Genomic DNA, 19645 nt, shown 5'->3' with positions numbered 1-19645 from the left:
TCTCGTCAGGCCACAAGCGAGACTGTGGTGCAGCGAGACTTGTTGGGGTACAGGCGGATGGATGTTTACTTCCTGTGTCTCAACCTGCCGCCATCGAGAATATGTAAGCACCATGGCTGTGAGCCATTATTGTTCCAGCATAGTACCCTGAGAAACCCTGGCTGTGCCTGGCAAGTCAGGCTGTGCCCAGAAAGACTGGTGGTACCCTGAGAACCCTGGCTGTTCCCAGAAAGTCTGGCTATGCCCAGAAAGACTGGCGGTACGCTGAAAAACCCTGGCTGTGCCCAGAAAGTAGGTGCACGTGGAAGGTCACCACCTGGGACATTACTTGAACTGGACTGAAACTTTTTCTCATGAGCTGGGTTCCTGACACAGGGCCCCTTGTGGATGACGCTTGTCACATAGATTGTGAGGCGAGACTCTGGAGGGGTGAAGTGTGGGGACAGAGTCCCAGAGAGCAGTTTCCAGATTCTCGGCCTCACGTGGAAAGGTGCTGGCTCAGTTATTAGATGGCCATCAGCTCTAATCAGGTGGCCATCCTATGGCTGGGTGGCCATCAGCTGTTACTGGTTAGCCATTAGCCACTAATATAACTGCCATGACTACGCTGGAAAGGGGTTTGGTTGGTTGGCAGAGAAGCGGACAGCAGATTACACATCGTGTGGAGCCTGCTTCCTGTGTCTCCAACCCAGCTGCCAGCGAGAATATAGTGGTATGACTCCCCTATCTATGACTCCTTTGGTGTTCTTTGTTGGCCTCACCATATCTTGCGATCTTGTGCGGGGAGCAGGACCCGAGACCCCGCATTACAATCACCTACCCAAAAGTTACAAAGATTTTTCTCCTTTGTTTACTTCTAAAAGTTTTAGTGTTTATATTTGGGTCTACGAAACATTTTGAGTTAATTTTTGTGTAAAATTTGAGAAAACAGTTAAGGTTTTGTTTTTGTTTTTTTGCATATAGATATCCATTTTTTTCACTACCTCTGTAGCAAATGAAACAGGCTAAAATAAGAAAAACAGTTGGTTGGGAATCTGTCCTGGAAGTAATTGTGTCCTGTTTTTCACTCTACATTGTTTGTGGTCGCCCCTCTGTTACCCTTGCACATTATGGTAAAAACAGGTCTTTTCTGAGGAATTTTCTCATCAAAAGGAAAGATATCTAGATACTGACATCTGAGAACCTGATCACCCACGTGTTGTTCATGGCTAACAACGTCCACCTGCTCTTTCAGAGATTCCAGGAAGCTTGTTAGAGCCTTATTCTTAAGTAGGAACATACAGTAGGATCACTGGGGCCTGAAGAAAACTTCTTAAATGAAGGTACAGATAATTACAACCATGAAACAAATGAAGACACTATCAAGGGGCAGAAAAGCATCTTTCAAAGCTTAAAAGAGAAGTCTTAGAAGTTAAAAATATGAAAACTAGAAATTATTAAATACCTATTTAGAAGTATTGGAAAACAAAGCTGAGGAAACTCCCAGAAAGAAATGGAAAAGAGGAGAGAGAAGTTAAGAAAATTATAGGACTAGTCCAGGATGTCCAATAACAACAATGAAAGAAGAAAAAAAAATGAAGGGAAAGGAATATCAAAGAAATGACTCAGAAGTAGACATGATTCCACTGTGAAAGGGCCTACCCTTTCACTCACTTAGTGCATGGAAACAGATCAGTACCTATGTACATCACCATGCAATGTCAGTGTCCTGGGAGCTAAAACAAACCTCAGCTCCTGGAGAGAAGGGAGGGGAAAAAATCAGAATTGGACTGAGAATGGAAAAATTATTTCCAATCTAAAAATCCATAGCCAGCCAAACTGCCCATAAAGTTTGAAGATAAGTTATTGACAATTTCATGAATTGTTTCAAAATTTTATTTTCCACTCACTCCTTTTTGGTAAGCTAGAAGACGTGAGCTACTAACTTGAAAAAGGCAATTAAGAAAGATACAGGATATGGGAAATAGGAGCTCCAACATAATAGAGCAGCAAAGGGACTACCCCAGATTTTCTTACAAGATCTCACAATGACTACTGTGCCACAGGTATATGCTAATCAGTTCAGACTTGAGCAGAGCCGAAGGCTCCAGGAGCCTCTTCAGGTAGAATACCTGTGAGATTCTGCATCCTACAGGAAGATTTTAATAATTCACAGATTTGGAGTAGAATTCATGGTAAGTATGTAGATAACTAATTTTAAGATGTATATGGGAAAGGAAAAATAATCGTGTTTTATTAAAGATCATAAATTTCCTATAGTATCATTGTTGTCAATAAATTTTAATATATGACATTTCTTTATCGAGTTCAATATACTCTTTTCCACTATGATTTCATATTTGACCTAAGAGTTGAAAAGAATGTAATTTGCAAATATAGGAGGGTTCTTTTAAGTACATTTTTTTTTTTTTGCTTGGTTTCTCATTTAATTATATTGTAGGCAAAGAAAGTACCCTATGCAATACTGGTTCTTTGAAATTCATTCAGACCTGCCTTATAGACAAGTATCTGGACACTTTTTATAAATGTCCCATGTGTGCTTGAGAAGGCACTTTATTTAGTTGTGGGCAGTTTTTCTAATTGCATATCCAACAAATTAAACTTTTTGGTGTATGCAACTTTTCTAAATCTTACTATTTTTTTCCTCTGGTCAACTTAATAATTGTCAGAGTTATGTTAAAATCTCCCACAGTGATGTTGGATTTGTTTATTTCTCTCTGAAGTTTTATCAGTTTATGCTTTATGTATTTTGAGGCTAAGAGCATAAAGGTTTAGAATTGCATGTCTTTGTGGTAAATTAAGCTTTTTATTTGTCTTTGATGTTCTCTAGTTTCATTACAGTGTGAATATTAGGGTGGTTTCTTTTTAGTTGCCCTGCTTGGTATTTGCTTTCATATATCTATGGATTCATTTCTTATATCAATTAGGAGAAATTCTCAGTTACTAGATCTACAAATTACTGCTTCTACTTCTTCTATTTTATTCCTCTGGGATTCCTATTAGACATATGTTAGACTTTCTTATTTTGTCCTATGTGTTTCTCTCGTGTCTCATGTTTTTTAATTTCAGCTCTCAGGATGCATTCGGTAATTTATTCAAATTTATAACCCAGTTTGCATATACACGCTGTCCAGATACATACAACCATTTGTCACCCTATTTAATAATTTTTTTTGAATTTTTATTTTTTATTATTTACCACTACATGTACAAAACAATGTAATAGTTAGACATTTACACCCCTCACAAAGTAATATCCTCTTCCCCCAATCTGCTACCCCTCTGACATTGTATATAGCTATTACAATTCCACTGACTCTTCCCTATGCTGTACTCCACATCCTGTGACTATATATATGTATTAAATTATAGTTGACATTCATTATTATTCAGCTTCAGCTTCAGGTGTACACTGTAGTGGTCAGGCATCTACACTGTCCATGAAGTGGTCTCCCTAATAAGACAAGTGTCCATCGGATACCCAGGGGGATACGAAAGACAGTTTGGGGAATATAATCAATAATGTTAATAATTTTTTTTATTTCAATAAGTGTAGCTTTCCTTTTTGAAAGTTCTATTTCATTCTTTTTCATATCTGCCAAGTCATTTGGTATCGCTTTTTGCCTATATTTTTGTGATTTTTACCTTTTTGAAACACTTATTCTATATTTCATATGTTTTAATTCTAATATCTCAAGTCCTCATCAGGTCTATTGTTATTTTTTCTGACCCTTCCCACATAATGGTTTGTTTCTTTTGTACTTGGTGATTTTTATTTGAGTATATCTTATTAGATCTTACTCCATGGCAAATTAATGATCTAATTAAAGGTGCTTTTCTTCAAACAAGATTTACCTTCACTTTTATTTTTTAATGTAATATATTGGAATAACATTGGTTAATAACATTATATGTTTTAAGTGCATAATTCTATAATACATCATCTGTATATTGCACTGTATACTCACCACCCAAAATCTAGTCTCCTTCGGTCAACGTATCTTTGACCCCTTTCACCCACTTCATCCTCCCCTCAACCGTTTCCTCTCTAGTAACCACGATATTGTTGTCTGTGTCTGTGAGTTTGTTTGTTTGTTTTGTCTATTTGTTACTTTGTTTTATATCCCACATATGAGTGAAATCTTATGATTCTTGTCCTTTTCCATCTGACTTTTTTCACTTCTTATGATTCTCTTGCAAACCGGGGGGACATATGGACCTGGGAGGCTTAATCAGGAAATCTAGACTACTAATCTACTCCCTTTTGCCAAGGCAGTGTTTAAGGTTCATACCTTCAGATATACCTTTCCTTTGTTCATTGTTTATTTGTTTGTTTTGTGTTCTTTTCCAACATGCACTTTCTTTTATATCCCCATCTTTAAAATAGTTTTGTTCTTCATAGTCTATTTGGTGGTGTTATTTACTAAATATTTTTTAGGCTTCAGGAAATGTTTTCTGAGAATGTGTCATTTTGTGATAAATAAGACATTTACCTAAATTATGAAGTGAGAAGATTGGGAATTCAGTCATAAATAGGTTTTTATAAGTACTACCCTTTGAACTTAAAAATTGGGAGGAATCCCATCATGACACTGGATATCCATAAGTCTCTATGTTGCTGCTAGCTGGGACACTGGTTTTCATCCTGCTGGGATATGCATGTCTGTAAATATGTACCTTCTCAGATAAAGCCTCTTATTGTTACTCTCATCATAATGTTACACTGAAGCTTTCCTCAGTGTTGAGCATTCATACAAAATATGTTACCTATTATGCCAGACAGGATAAGAGAATGTTTCTGGGCAATGGTAATATATTTAACTTGAAAGGATGGTCTTCTTCGTGTGATTTTAAACCTCATTTGGCTTAGGGTTTAGTTTTACACCAAAAGAGAATTCTGTCTCCTATATTTTCTGAATAGTGATCAAACAACTGCATGAACAAATCTAAAAAGTGCATGTTTGAATTCAACTTCATTTACCCTGATTCATTCATTTAGAAAGGTGATTTCAATGGATTTCTAGTGAAGGAGTAAGAAATCCTGATCTCTGTATTAAATCAAAAACTGCTTCCTAAAAGAAGAAATGTGAATACTTTTTTGTAGAGTCTCTTTTCTTGTGCAAGATGCCTATGGAATGTTCAGTGAAGTGCACTCAGAGGGGACCATCTTGAAGGACAGAGAGTTGGAAGGGAAGTCCTGCAGCCTGGCGGGAATGAAAATTCTACGGAAGGCCACCAGAGGAAGGTGAGGACACGCTGTAATAGCATCCAGTTTGCTACAATGGCTGGTTTTTTTATTAGTCTTTTATCTCTAATGTTATTTTTAAAGATAATAAACTAGGATCTTAGAGTTTGCCTGCAAAACAAGGTCAGGGATTGAGTGGAACCCATAAAGTACCTCTGGAGGAAAAATGATAATTGACAAGAAAAACAATTATACATGTTTACTGATTCATAATTTTATTAAAATTAATACTTTAAAATGTTACGTGTGCTTTAATTCTAAAAAATGTGTTTTCTGTATGTTTTCATAATTCTAACAATAAGGCAGCTTTGTATGGGTCAGTTTATGTAACTGAAAATATATTTTAGTGAAAAGGCATCTTGTAAGTGTAAGCAAAACTCTTTTAAGTTGACACATAATTTTGCTTTCCATAGTAAGAAAGATTTGTTCTCTGTCAAGTTTCACGGCACTCACCCTAAAATGTTTTGGATAGGCAGAGATAGAATGGTGCATAAATCTGGCCCAAACTGTGGCTGTTACAATAATCATCCATGAATTAAGGAAAGAAGAAACATTTTTAATGGTACTATCCAGTCATATAGACAATTAATGTAAACCGTGAATTTGGGATTTTCTGAATCTTATTATAACCTCTCTTTCCTCAAATAGTGTGTTGTTTTCACTCTCTTGATGTTAATGTTTTGTTCAGTTATAGCAATATGTGAGTTTATAACAGTATCTGCGGGAGAAAAAAACCCATTATGACTATATGGTATTCTGATTTTGAATCTGTTATTCATAGCATCTCTCAATAATGACCGTTCTAGTCATTATTCTAAATTGTGAACATTTACTGAGCATTTCTCCTGTATGACCTGTATAGACTGTCAGCTTTTCCATGGGCCTCAACTCTGTGTTTCATGTTTCTTTCATATGTCTCTGAGATGAGTGATGGCTCTGCCCAAAAGCTTGTTTGCCTAAAAGATGTATATCTCATAGACCAATCCCGTGTCAGCACTGGGTAGCTACAAGAATGTCTATTATTATTAACCCATGTAGATTTGTCTTGTAACAAATTCTTCCTTTTGTTCATAAAAAGGTGGCTATGTTGTAATTGCTTTATAGACTGGGGCCAGGTGGGAGTGTCACCCAGATATTTGGAAAGCATACCTAGACAGGCGAAAAGCTTCACTGGGTCGAATGAACCTTATCTTTACTAGGCTGAATCTCATTTTAGTCCTCAGAATCACGAACATCTGAAAAGACGAAGTATAGTTATGTTAAAGATATCGCTGCCCTGGCCTTGACCTGACAGCGTTTGTCTGCCTTCACATGAACTCTACACATGATCCTCCCACCTGAGCACACCAGGATACAAGTAGGCTCCCCGACTCATGTGGCAACAGTATTGCTTGGACTGTCAGGTTTCCTGGTGTGCCTCAAGCCAAAGGAATACTGCTCCATTCTGGAAGACATTTATTATGGAAATACTACTGGTGAATGACTGAGCCAGGACTGGAATCCAGGGGTCTTTTGCTATATAAAGTTCATCTTCTTTTATCATTATGCTTTACATCTATATGTGTACCTAATATTTAATCTAGTTTTTGTGGGTTACACTGAATAGGAAATTTTTTTTTCCATGGGAAATATACTGAGTATTCAAAATCATTAATTTACAAACTTTTCTTTAAGTTGTGACTTAATATCTGATGCTTTTTTTTTTTTTTTGAGCTTGGGATTAATTTCTTTATCTTATATATTTAACTTTATTTGGCATGCAATCATCCAAATAAATATTTAGAATTTTTGTTCTTTTGGAAGCTATATTCCTTCAAAACAAATTATTAGCTCAGATGAGAGGAAGAGGTCTCGAGATCCACCTGGAAGAGCGCGTTGGCTTCTTTGGTTGCGACTGGCAACCATGCTGGGGCATCTTCCGCATCCCCAATGCCTCTGAATGAGGAAAAATAGATTTTAATTAATAAATTCGTTAGCTCTAGGCAGGCACAAGTACTAGAGTAGTTGATGCTTTAAGTGACTAGATCTTAACTGACTGATCTCAGAAGGTTTCATGAAAGAAGTGAGTGAAAACAAATGCTTTAAGCATCTTGATCTGGCAGAATGAAAAGTTTCCTCAAATTGGTAAAATGTTATCTGTGAAGACACAAAAGTAGGATTAGGAAAGATGTATGCAAAAGAGGAAGAAAGAGGGTTTATTGAAAAGATAATTCAGGGGGCTGGCCTGGTGGCTTAGGCAGTTGGAGCTCAATGGTCCTAACAGCGAAGGCTGCTGGTTCAATTCCCACATGGGCCAATGGGCTCTCAACCACAAGGTTGCCGGTTCGATTCCTCGACTCCTGCAAGGGATACTTCATCTTTGAGAGAGCCTCAAAGAATGGATTAAGATTTAGGAACCCTGGAGAGAACAGGAAAGGCCTGGGGCTAAGGACTACAATGAGGAAAGGATGGAGGACAGGCTCCATTGTCTAAAATCCTCCCTTGAGAGAAGGTATGAAGATAAGGAGAGCACTGCTGTCTGACCAGCTTTAAGGATAGGATAAATGGTTGGGCTCTTGGGGAGGGAGGTACCCATTTAAAAAAATGACCAATAAATAGTTATTGTTTAAATATCAGCTTTTGTTTCCATGGTAACAGATAAAATACTGATAAATTTTATACTAGAAGCCAAGCTTGGTCAACGTGCTCAAAAACTAACCCAATGGTCAAGAAAAGAAAGTCCCTTAAAAGCCCTCAACCCAGTCCCTAGCCACTGTACTTGTGGCCTTTGAACCCACCACTGGAGTATGCACCATTCCCTAGGCCTAGAACACTTTTGTTTTCTCTTGGGCCTTATTTAAGCCCCACCTTTCCATCACAGGCCAGTCTTCAGTACTCCTTCATTAGGGCTTGTACCTTCAATTGGCACTGTCTCCTTTGTCTCCTGCAGCAGTTACTGCTGGTTTGTCCTCCCCTTCTCCACCAGCGTACCCAGTGATCATAGTGCTGCTCACTTCAGTGCCTGTGCCCAAGGCTGTGTGGGATTTCCACCAAAGAGGTATATTTTATTGTAAATAAGAGTGACACCACAGGCTTAAATTTGAATATGTCCAGTTATTTTTGTAATTATGCAAACATCAGCACTTGCATGAGGAGCCTTGGGATGGCTCCTCCACACTGGCCTGCACCATATGCCCCATTGCCCAGCTCTGAGTCACACTGACTAATAGACCTACAGACCTTGTTTTAGTCATTGTTGCACCCCTTTGCATGGTATGGACAATCAGTAAAGGTTGACGTCGATGGGAAGCCTAGTGGCCAGGATTTCAGACTAGCCTGCGATCATTAGGCTCTGGAGGGCAGGAGCTGTTTCTTGCTCACCATCGTATTTCTTGTGTATAAATTCTGCTCTCACCCCCATCTTATGGAGGAGGGCTGAAACAGAGGTGAAGGTATTGGCCCAGGTTCCCCATCCAGTGTGACTGGGCAGTGGGCACCAGGGTGTTCAGTCGCCTATGGAGACCCTTGCCTTCCTTCCAGCTGAGTATGACCCAGAGTGCACAGAAGTGCAGTAGAGGGAGTCATTAGGAATTGCTCAACACATGTTGACTGGGCTGTATTAGGGTTATCACTGAGGAGTCATTTCAGATGCTCCTTTAACAGGAAATATATGGTGGTAAGAGCTCTCCTTGGGTAAGAAATTTCAGTAGGTAATTTCCTTCCTTTGATTTTCCCTTTTCAAAAAAGTCACCATTTGGGGGAATGTAATCAATAATGTTGTAAAGATTTTGTATGGGATCAGATGGACACTTGTCTTATTAGGGAGAGCACTTCATGAACTGTGTAGATGTCTGACTATTGTACTGTACACCTGAAGCTGAAGCTGAATAATATGGAATGCCAACTATAATTATATAGTCACAGGATGTGGAGTATAGCACAGGGAATAGAGTGAATGGAATTGTAACAGCTGTATATGATATCAGAGGGGTAATAGATTGGGGGAGGGGTTTATCACTTTGTGAGGGGTGTAAATGGCTAACATTGTTTTGTACACCTGAAACTAATTTTAAAAAGGGGGGGAGGGGTATGGGAGGACACACACCAAACTGTTAAGTATGGTTACAGTGATGATGGGATAAAAAGAAGGTAGTAAGGAGAGATCATTACGTTTTATCCTACAGGCTCCTATATTGTTTTGCTACCAGAGAGTGAGGCCTTCTCAGCGCGATGTCCAGGTTCTTGGTGTCTGGAGCAAAGAATTGAATGAGACACAGAAATAAAGTGCCGAAAGACTAGTTTATTAGGAGAGATAGTATACTTCAAAGAAATAGAAGCAGACCCGAGCAATAGAGAATGGCTCAAGGGCCCAAGGTGGCTTTGTTAGGAGAAAAAGTACACTCCAAAGAGTTTGGAGTTGGAGCAGGCCAAGCAAAAGAAGAGGCTCAAAAGGCAAAAAGGCCTAAAGGGCCAAAAGCCCGGGCTCAAAAAAGGGCTGACTGGTGAAGACTTGGAGTTTTTATCCTTTTTTCTCTAGAATGGGTGGTTCCTTTCTGGGTGTGGGACCACCTGATTGATACCTGTGATTGACAAGAAGCTATTACTGATGTAGGTGATGTTGGATCTGCTTGCAGTTTCTGAGAGTGGGCCGGGATCGTGTCTCGTGAGCTGAAGAATGGAAACATGGACCAGGGAGAGGCAAAAAGTTTTTAAAAAGAGGATAGTTTATTAGAGGCAGGAGAAGACGTTGCAGCTCCCGAGCGGGAGGGGGTCCCGAATGGCAGGGTGCCCCATGACTGAGGCAAAAACACTTACTTTTGTACCTTCCCTTACCTGCCTGGGGAAGCGGAGCTGTTTGAAGAAGGGACTTGTTTGAAGAAGGGAACTGGCGCCTTCTAATGAAATTTATCTACCAGGTTTGTTCTGCTTGTCCATCCTAAAGGAATTAGCAAAGTAACCCACTCTTATCTATCAGATCAGCTCCGTTTGTCAGGCCAAAAGGAATTTTATGATTAATCTCAAGGGCTTGTTACATTATGTCTTGGAGCGAAGGAGTGATTTCAAAACCTGAAGTTTTAGGATATGGCGGTCTTTTGTTTATTCCACCAGGGACCTCCTTGTCTACCTAGGGACATGCTAACTATCCTGTATCTTTTTTAAACTGCGCAGGTGTGAGTGGCCCGTTTGATCTAGTTGGGTATCTTGTACCCATTTGTTTAAAATGAAAAGGGTAAGTTTTGGACAGTGAAGAGAGGTTATTTGGGCAGCAATGCAGAGACCTGATGTCTATCTCTGCCTGTCTTGTTTTCCCTTTGAGAGACGTGATCCCCATGAAATTTCTATGGGAAGTTGAGGGACAAGAGGTCTGTTCTTCGTTATCTGCTTCCTGCTGGGCAGGGATGTAGAGCTGTTCCTACCTATTGGGGGATTCATGGAACTCTAACCCTATCTGATCTCAGATGAAAGGAAGGGGTCTTGAGATCTGCCTGGAAGACCACATTGGCTTCCTTGGCTGAGACTGGCAATTTTGCTGGGGTATCCTCTGCATCCCCAAAGCCCCTGAATGAGGAAAAATAGATTTTAATTAATAAATTCGTTAGCTCCATAAAGCCTGTGGCCATTCAACTAGTCATTTAAGTGGTGTCAGTTGTCCAGGAGTGGGCCCAGAATGGGTTGGAAGGAACATTAGGCTTCATTTATTACAATCAACAACTATAATAGCCTGGGGGGTCCGGAATGGCTTGGGGGATGTTGGGAAGTCACAGGCTTTTAAGGAGTTAGATCTGAGAGACATTCTGTGATTCAGGCTAGAAGCAATCTTTAGTTATAGTGAGGGAAGCTTAAAACTTTTGTAGAGAGGGAGCTCTCCCATATCAGTTTGATTTCTTTTTCAATGTGCATGTATTCGTGCCATATATTTGTAATTTAAAAGTTCTATATGGATATATGCAAACTAAATTAATCTATTTAGGAAAAATTTTAAAAGGTCACCATTTCATATGTCCAGAATCTCTTTGCTAATTGCTGTGGTTGAAAACCTTCTTTTCCAGGGGACATTCTTAAGAATCACTCCATGATTTTGAAAAAATTGTTCCTGGTGGGTTCACCCAAGTTTCTGCAAGGAGAATAAAATGTCACTGAAAGAGAATATACTAAATCTTTAAATCAAGGATGCTCAAAGAAGCAAAAGGAAGCTGCTCCTAAAGAAGCGCATGCTATTAATTCAAGCCCTTAATCAGTTTAGAAGTACATTTGATGTTTCCCTATGGGTTTTATTGTTTTCTTTCTGCCAGCGTTTCTTACCATTAGTATTTTAATTTAAAATTAAATCTTTCTATTGTCCTTTAACAGTAGGGTTCTTTATTGTCTCTTCAACAATTGTACAGGGAAGCATGTAAAACAGTAAATAAGTTTAAATACGCAACTCTTTTTTCAAGATTGTATACCCTCGTCTGATAATCAGTACTTGAACATCAATTTTTCTTGGCTGTTAATATTGCGTATGTGTTGTTTTTGTGTTCTGATGTATCTTTCTCTTGACATTACTTTTTACAGAATTTTTTATGTATCTATACTGCCCACATACACACACACACCGTTATTTTGCTGCTGTGGTGTTCTCTAATTTAATTTGAGGGCACCCAAATGAACACTATGTATATAGTGGAAGTAGTCTTAACTTGTAATCAATAGACCTGGATTATACTACTGGCTATGCTGCCAATACCAGTTGCCCCGATTTGTCTGAAAATGAAAGGACTAGACTAAATAACCTTTAAGCCTCTTTAGGTTTGAGGTTATTCCTTTCCCTTTCAGAGTTAGGATGGTAGGCTTTTATTTTTAGCTTTGTACACATATGTATTTTTTCCATCTGAACATTTTTTCCTTAAAGGAAATATTGAACCTGTTAATTAAATAATTTTCTTACAGATAAACTTGCAAACTTGCCATCTACATATTCAGTATGTAAGTATAATAAACATTGTCAACATAAAAACGCCCAAACCTGTACAGAATTTTCTTTTAACTTTTATTTATTTAACTGTATTTTTCCAGGACCCATCAGCTCCAAGTAGTTGTTTCAATCTAATAGTGGAGGGCGCAGCTCACAGTGGCCCATGTGGGGATCAAACCGGCAACCTTGTTGTTAAGAGCACTGCGATCTAACCAACGGAGCTAACCAGCTGCCCTATAGCTTTCACTCTTAATTTAGGGCTGTGATCCGTTTTGAGTTGATTTGTGTATGGTGAGAGTTAAGGGTCCAACTTCATTCCTTTGCATATGGATATCTGGTTGTCCCAACACTATTAATTGAAGATACTATCCTTATTGTGTGTTCTTGTCAAACATCAGCTCACTGTGTATGCGTGATGCATGGATTTATTTTGGGGCTCTCAATTGTATTCCACTGATAGGTATGTCCATCCTTATGTAAGCAAAACCTTGATTACTGTAGCTTTGCTGTAAGTTTTGAAATTAAAAGAATTTGGTTCTTCTTTTTTATATTGTTTTGGTTATTCTGGGTTCCTTGCATTTTCATATGAATTCTAGGATCAGCTTGTCCATTTCTTCAAAAAAATAAGGTGTTTAAAATTTTGAAAGGGGTGGTATTGAATTTGTAGATCAATTTGAGGAATATTGTATTTTAACAATCAATATTAAGTAATCTAATCTATGTACATGGGATCTTTCCATTTATTTAGGTCTTTAATTTCTGTCAGCAATTTTTTATAATTTTCAGTGTACAAGTCCTACAGTTTTGTTAAATTTATACCTATGTAGTTTATTCTTTTATCCTATTGTAACTAGCATTGTTTTACTTTTATTTTCAGATTGTTCTTTGCAAATGTACAGACATACAACTGGTTTTTGTATGTTGATCCTGTATCCTGCAGCCTTGCTGTACTTGTTTATTAGCTCCAATAGTTTCTTTAGTGGATACCATAGGATTTTCAGTATACAAGCCCATGTCAACTGCAAATAGCAATAGTTTTACTTCTTTTTTTTTCAATCTGGATGTCTTTATTTCGTTTTCTTGCCTTATTGCCTGTTTAGAACCGCTAGTATAATTTTGAATAGCAGTGATGAGAGTGGAAATCCTTGCCTTGTTCCTGACAAGAAAGAATTTAGTCTTTCACCATTAAGTATGATGTTAGCTGCATATTTTTTATAGATGCCCTTTATTAGGTTGCAGCAGTTCCCTCCTATTCCTAGTTTGAGTGTTTTTAATCATGAAAGGTAGTTAGACTGTGTCTGTTGAGATAATCATGGGTTTTGTTCTGTATTTTATTAATATGGCATATTACATTGATTGACTTAAAATATTCAACCAACCTCACATTTCTGCGATAAATCCCATTTGGTAATGGTGCATAATCTTTTTTGTATGTTGCTCAAGGTCACCCATAGGTGAGAGTTTATGGGCTTCTCAGGTCTTTCATGAGCCTGTGCATAGCCCTGTACATGTGTGCTCTCCTAGATTCACAGGTCTATATGTTTTAGAACTTTATCCTGTTATTGCCTCCCTAGACAGCAGAGATGTTTAAACAGTTGACACTGATATAAATGCCAGGGATGGGGGTAGCAGTTATGGTGGAGCATAGGCAGTACCGAGTGGGTGATTTCTGAGGTCAGATAAAGAAAAACCTCGTGAATAGCATTTTCAGGGAATTGCCAGAAAGGTCAAGTGATGGCAATTACCTTGGAATGAGGCTTTGAAGGAGATCCAACCCATTTTATCAGTCTTCCACAGTGGAAGATTAATTTAGTACAGTGCATAGAATACATTGGAAAGAAAAATCTCAAAGCAGATATCAAGTTCACAGTTCTTTCCTAAATTCCAGTGGAGATAAATGCACAGATTTTTGGTAATAGCGTTGGAAATGGAGAGGAACCTTCCAACCTTATTTCATCAAGAAGGAATTGGTAGGGGCAGCCAGGTAGCTCAGCTGGTTAGAGCGTGGTGCTCTTAACAACAAGGTTGCTGGTACCATCCCCACATGGACCACTGTGAGCTGCACCCTCCACAACTAAATTGAAACAACTACTTGCCTTGGAGCTGATGGGTCCTGGAAAAACACACTTAAAAAAAACAAAAGTTTAAAAAAGAAGGAATTGGTAAATGTTTACAATGTAGCTATTTAATATAACGTGTTTTCTTTTCTGACAACCCAAGTTTACCGCTGTCTATCCAACTGAACTAACCAGCCACCCTGAGAATTTTTATACGAGTTTATTTGAGCCAAACTGATGACAGTGCTGGGGAGCAAGATCTCAAATGCTCTGGAGAAGCAGTTTTGCAGCTTCTTTTACACATTGAAATTAAAGAGGGAATGTAAGGGACGTTACATGGAGGTGGGAGTAGGCAAGGTGGGGATTGGATTACAGGATAGTTAACAAGATTATATTCTCTCTTGAGGGTAGTTATGGCTTGTTTCAAAGGTGTGTTAACCTAGACCACAGAAACAATGGACAGAGTTGCTTAAGGCAAAGATAAGCCTTTCACTAAAGAAGTTATATGCCTGCGGTGTGAGTACCCACCATACCCTGCCCAGTTAGGAATTTATGATCACATCACCTGTGAGGTTTCTTTCCATAGAGCCCCTTTTTTTCATCCACACCACAATTGAAGTATCTTCTTGTAAGTTCTTCTAATAACATGGGTTCTAATAATCTAGACTGTGATCTTTTTAACAGAGTATTTTGTAAGGTAAAATAAACTCTAAAAAAACTTTGGAATAGTTACATTTTAGGAAGATAAAATCTATTTTCCTAATTATTGTTTCCTTAATCACTTTGTTCCAGAGTGTCTTTGTTACTCTGAACTGTCAACTAATTTTATTAGTGATTCTAATCGAAGATAGAGATCATGACCTTTATTTTTATTTTAGAGGAAAAGTGTTTTCTGAAATTTGAGATCTTAGTCCCAAATATACAAATTATGACCAGGATTTATACTCTAAGACTTCAACTACTTATTCATTTCCTTATATATTTAGTTGCTTTGTTTCAAATCTGCTTGGTGGTAAATGACATTCACTGGGGCACCAAGGGAAACAGGAAAATGTAAAAGAAGTCACTTGGGTGGAGCTACCATTTTTCATATGCCATACACCATGCTGTGTATATGTGTTATGTGTAATCCTCAAAATAACTTCTCAGAGCAAATATTTTATCCATTTAAATTAGAGGAGGAAATAAAGTTCATGAACAGTAAATATTTTACTCTGTACCCACTTTGAAATGGCTCTACAGCAAATTCTGCTTGTATTAAAACATCCTGAAGCATACATAGTCTAGCTTGATGGTATATGAGTGGGGCTGGGGGTTATGGGATGTGGTGCCCAGTGCTTGATTAAGAAATAAACCATTATCCCTTCCCTTCTGTTACTCTCTTTGACTGAGGTGGGATAGAGGTTGGGGGAAGGCATGAGAACCTCCCCACAGCAGGTTGCTGCTCCCATGAGACATATGAGGTGTGAATTTTAAATTTGTGAACTCATCCTAGAAAAAGTGCTCCATACCTCATTGTTGAATATCACTATGGTTACCTTCAAGGAACTCCCCTTGGAAAGCTATGCACTGACACCAGCGCCTGGTCCAACTTTCAGAGCAGTTTTGGAATTCTTTCTGGAATGGCCATCAGAGCTGTCATCATGTTACCCTTTATGTCCTGAATGTCATCCGAATGTCTTCCTTTCAATATTTCCTTTATGTTGTCACGCAGCAGCCTAACTGTCTGTCCCCTCGTGCTTATCCCTAAAGAAAGAAGAGTCTGTGAGGCTGATTCTTTCAGGGACTTTGCTTCACCTTTGTGCTTACACTTCTTACACCTCTCTCTGTTTGGCCCCCAAAAGATGGTTGGTCAGCCAATGACACGTAAGATTCCTCATGGAAGGAACAACCCAAGCCAGGCACAACCACACGGGGACCACCAGAAGAATTCACGAGGTCGATAGAGGTGGGCACAGCCCCCAACCTTCCCCTGGCTAAGGAGAGCTTCTGCCTATGTGGCTATATTCCTTACCACAACCTACTTGGGAAGTGAGTCAATGATGTGATAACATCAGTTTTCCTTCCATTCTTATCAATAAGTTTCAGCATAAAGGATTTGTCCCTGGGGAAGCACATATCATAATTGTTAAGACATCATGGGACTTTCGATTCCAGCTGTTTGCAGGCAAGGGTTATTGGATTGAATCAGTTTCCTGGCATGATGTATGAAATTCACAGACCGTGGAGAAAACAATGCTACTTCCTTGTGTGTACATCAATAAAAGCCACAAGGTGGCCCGATTCGGGGCTCTCAGTCCTTTGAGGCTGGGAGACCCTTGGCCCCCTGTTTCATAACTTTCTTGATTTCTGTTTCTTTCTTAATCCTTCGCCTCCCATTCTCGTTCTCTCACTGCCTGTGTTGTGCTGGATGCGACACCTTTATCTTCAGGTAAAGAAAGAAGTCACTGGGGTGTCAGATCAAGTGAGTAGGGAGGGTGTTGCAATACAGTTGTTTACTGGCTAAAAACTCCCTCAGAAACAGTGCCATGTGAGCTGGTGCATTGTCATGATGCAAGAGCCATGAATTGTTGGCAAAAAGTTCAGGTCGTTTTCATCTAACTTTTTCATGCAGCCTTTTCAGCACTTGCAAATAGTAAACTTGGTTAACGGTTTGTCCAGTTGGTACAAATTCATTATGAATCATCTCTCTGATATCAAAAAAGGTTAGCAACATAGTTTTGACTCTTGATTTGGACTGACGGAACTTTTTTGGTCGTGGGGAATCAGCTGACTTCCATTGTGCACTTTGACGTCTTGTTTCAGGGTCATATTCGTACACCCATGCTTCATCACCAGTGATAACATGGCCCAAAACATCATCTTGCATCTCCAAAAGGTCTTGGCAAACTTCGACTCTCCTTTGCTTTTGTTCATCACTGAGCTCCTTAGGGACCATTTTTGCACACACCTTTCTCGTGCCAAGAGCTTCAGTTAAGATTTTCCTAACTGTTTCGCTATCGATGTTTACTTAGTCTGCTGTGCTTCTCACAATCAGCCAACAATTTTGATGTGCAATTTGACAAATTTTTGCAATGTTTTCATCAGTTCTGCACATTACTGGCCACCCTGACTTCTGTTCATCAGTGACACGTTCTCTCCTCTCAGAAAAACATTTAATCCACTTAAACACTGCTGTTATTCTTCATGGCATTATCCCCATAAACTTGGACTAACATGTCCCTGATTTCACTTCCACTTTTGCCAAGTTTAACAAGAAATTTAATGTTTGTTTGTTGCTCTAATTCAAGCTCAGACATTCTTGCAATGGCACACAAAAACACACAACAATTATGAACGCCACTCAGCAAGACACCACCACATGTCCACATGAACACAGCTGTGAGACACTGATATACCAAGGTCATGAAACCTTACTAAGCTGTTAATAGTGCTGACAGTGTAAACAGATGGTGGCAAGTTCGCGTATGCTCAGAAAGACCTCATATACTCAGAAATGAGTTTCAGAACTGGGTGCTAACCTTGCTTCCCGCCCAAGTATTAGGTGGAAAAGGTCCTGTGCTGCTGTCTTTCTATCATCATCGTTTTCTCCCTGAAGCCATTAATGCAGCAGGTACAGTTTGGTTTATTAATTAGGTTGGAGCCTAGTCAGTTGGTAAACGGTAGTTTGTGTTTTATTCTTTATTATTTGACATGCCAATGTAAATTATTTTGATATGACTAAGGTTCAGTCTTTGAAAAAATATATATAAAGGGAGGCTATTTGATATATGAAGTTGTGATAATAGAATAGATTGTAAGGAGGCAAGCTTTTTTTTCCAAGTATCAGAGCACACTTGTAATAATGTTTGGTTAAAACAAAATTGTATATATCAAGAAATATGGGATGGGGCTGCCGGTTAGCTCAGTTGGTTAGAGCTCAGTGCTCTTAACAACAAGGTTGCCGGTTTGATCCCTGCATGGGCCACTGTGAGCTGCGCCCTCCACAACTAGATTGAAACATATACTTGACTTGGAGCTGATGGGTCCTGGAAAAACACACTTAAATACATATATATATACGTATATATATATATATATATATATATATATATATATATATATATAAATGTATGTATATATATAGGGTGACAGATTTTGTGTGGAAATGTGAGTGTTCCTACCTCTACACTGGTGGGTGAGTAGATCATGTGATACTTTTGAAATAATAGGTATTACCTGGGACATGAGAAAAGACCAAGAACTGTTTGCAAAGTTCCAGATAGCAGTATGTTGCAGGAGTTCCTTATTTACAATGCAACTGCGTGTGTATGTGTAATTTCCTGATGAGGCAGCACAGAAATGTGCAAAGAAGTAGTTTTATAGAAAGTTGTGCTAAAAAATATTTTTATATTCCAAATCTTGAGGATAGAGTTGAGATTAGGAAAGACTTCTTAAAAAATATATATAGCTAGGAGGTATCCTATAAAAAGTGAGGCATTCCAGAGTTACAAATTTATCTTACATAATTATGTAAATTTAAACAGTAATTCAAAGGAGTAGTGCAAAAGGCTTTATTTCAGATGTGTGTTTTTTCCTTTTTTTAGTTTTTCCAACTATCTACAATTTGAAAAGTGTTTTCCTGAAATTCAGTGAACTAACCTTGGGAAATGTTTAGTAATTTTCCTCACCTATAAGGTAGTGTGGAGTCTTAGCAGAGAATGGTCTCTGGGATTAGAATGACTGCTTTTATGCCCACTTTGGCTACATGACCTTGGGTAAGGTACGTCTCCACGCAGGTGATTAGAGAGCTTTTTTGGGACATGCTTACAACTGCTGAGATGTGGAGCCAGCAAGTGGTACATTCTCAGTGAATATAATCATCCCAGCAGTATTATTGAAAAGCTGTTTTACCATATGTATTCTGTTGTTTTGTAATATCTTGCATCATCACAATAAAAGGTTTAAATCTGAAATTGCTTCTCAAAATTCAGCCATCAATCAAGACAGCCTGTTCTGAAAGTTGTCCACATCTTCATACAGATGTTTATCTAAACTCAGGTGAAAGTGATGTATTTTTCTTGGGTTTCTAAACCACGTTCTCTTTAGCTTCCATAAACATGGGGTGTCAGCACACAGACTCTTTGTCTCTGAAGAGCTCCTATGTAGGGCCAGCCTACGCAGGGCTATACACCTACTCCAATGGGTCAGCAGAGTTTGTCCGGGCAGCAGCATGTGTGGCTTAACCAGGGCATGAAGGGCACAAACATGGAGGGAACCTGGAACTAGTGTCCCACATCCTGCCTATTATGACTCAGGGAAAAGAAGAGCAGGCATACCAAAAGAAGAGTACTGAGGATTGTCTAGCTTTCCCCTGGCCTCTCCTTCCTCCTTTCTTCCAGCCCTCATACTGCTTATTGGGTCCTGTGT

The 19645-nt window shown here is 38.8% G+C and overlaps 1 protein-coding gene across 3 annotated transcripts in view; it reads left to right on the top strand.

Annotated features, from left to right (window-relative positions):
- SPIDR (scaffold protein involved in DNA repair) overlaps positions 1 to 19645 on the top strand; it is a 539429-nt gene that overhangs the window by 471833 nt on the left and 47951 nt on the right. For 2 of the 3 annotated variants that reach the window (XM_033125816.1, XM_033125814.1), the window contains one exon: positions 5105 to 5245. In XM_033125816.1, coding sequence (XP_032981707.1) covers positions 5105 to 5245 — 141 coding nt within the window. Of the gene's footprint in view, positions 1 to 2152; positions 2175 to 5104; positions 5246 to 19645 lie in introns of those variants that run through there. The other variant, XM_033125815.1, reaches the window with a different exon arrangement.

The sequence above is a fragment of the Rhinolophus ferrumequinum genome, chromosome 14, assembly GCF_004115265.2.
Source record: "Rhinolophus ferrumequinum isolate MPI-CBG mRhiFer1 chromosome 14, mRhiFer1_v1.p, whole genome shotgun sequence".
Classification (NCBI taxonomy): Eukaryota; Metazoa; Chordata; class Mammalia; order Chiroptera; family Rhinolophidae; genus Rhinolophus; species Rhinolophus ferrumequinum.
This window is presented reverse-complemented; position numbering and strand designations above follow the sequence as displayed.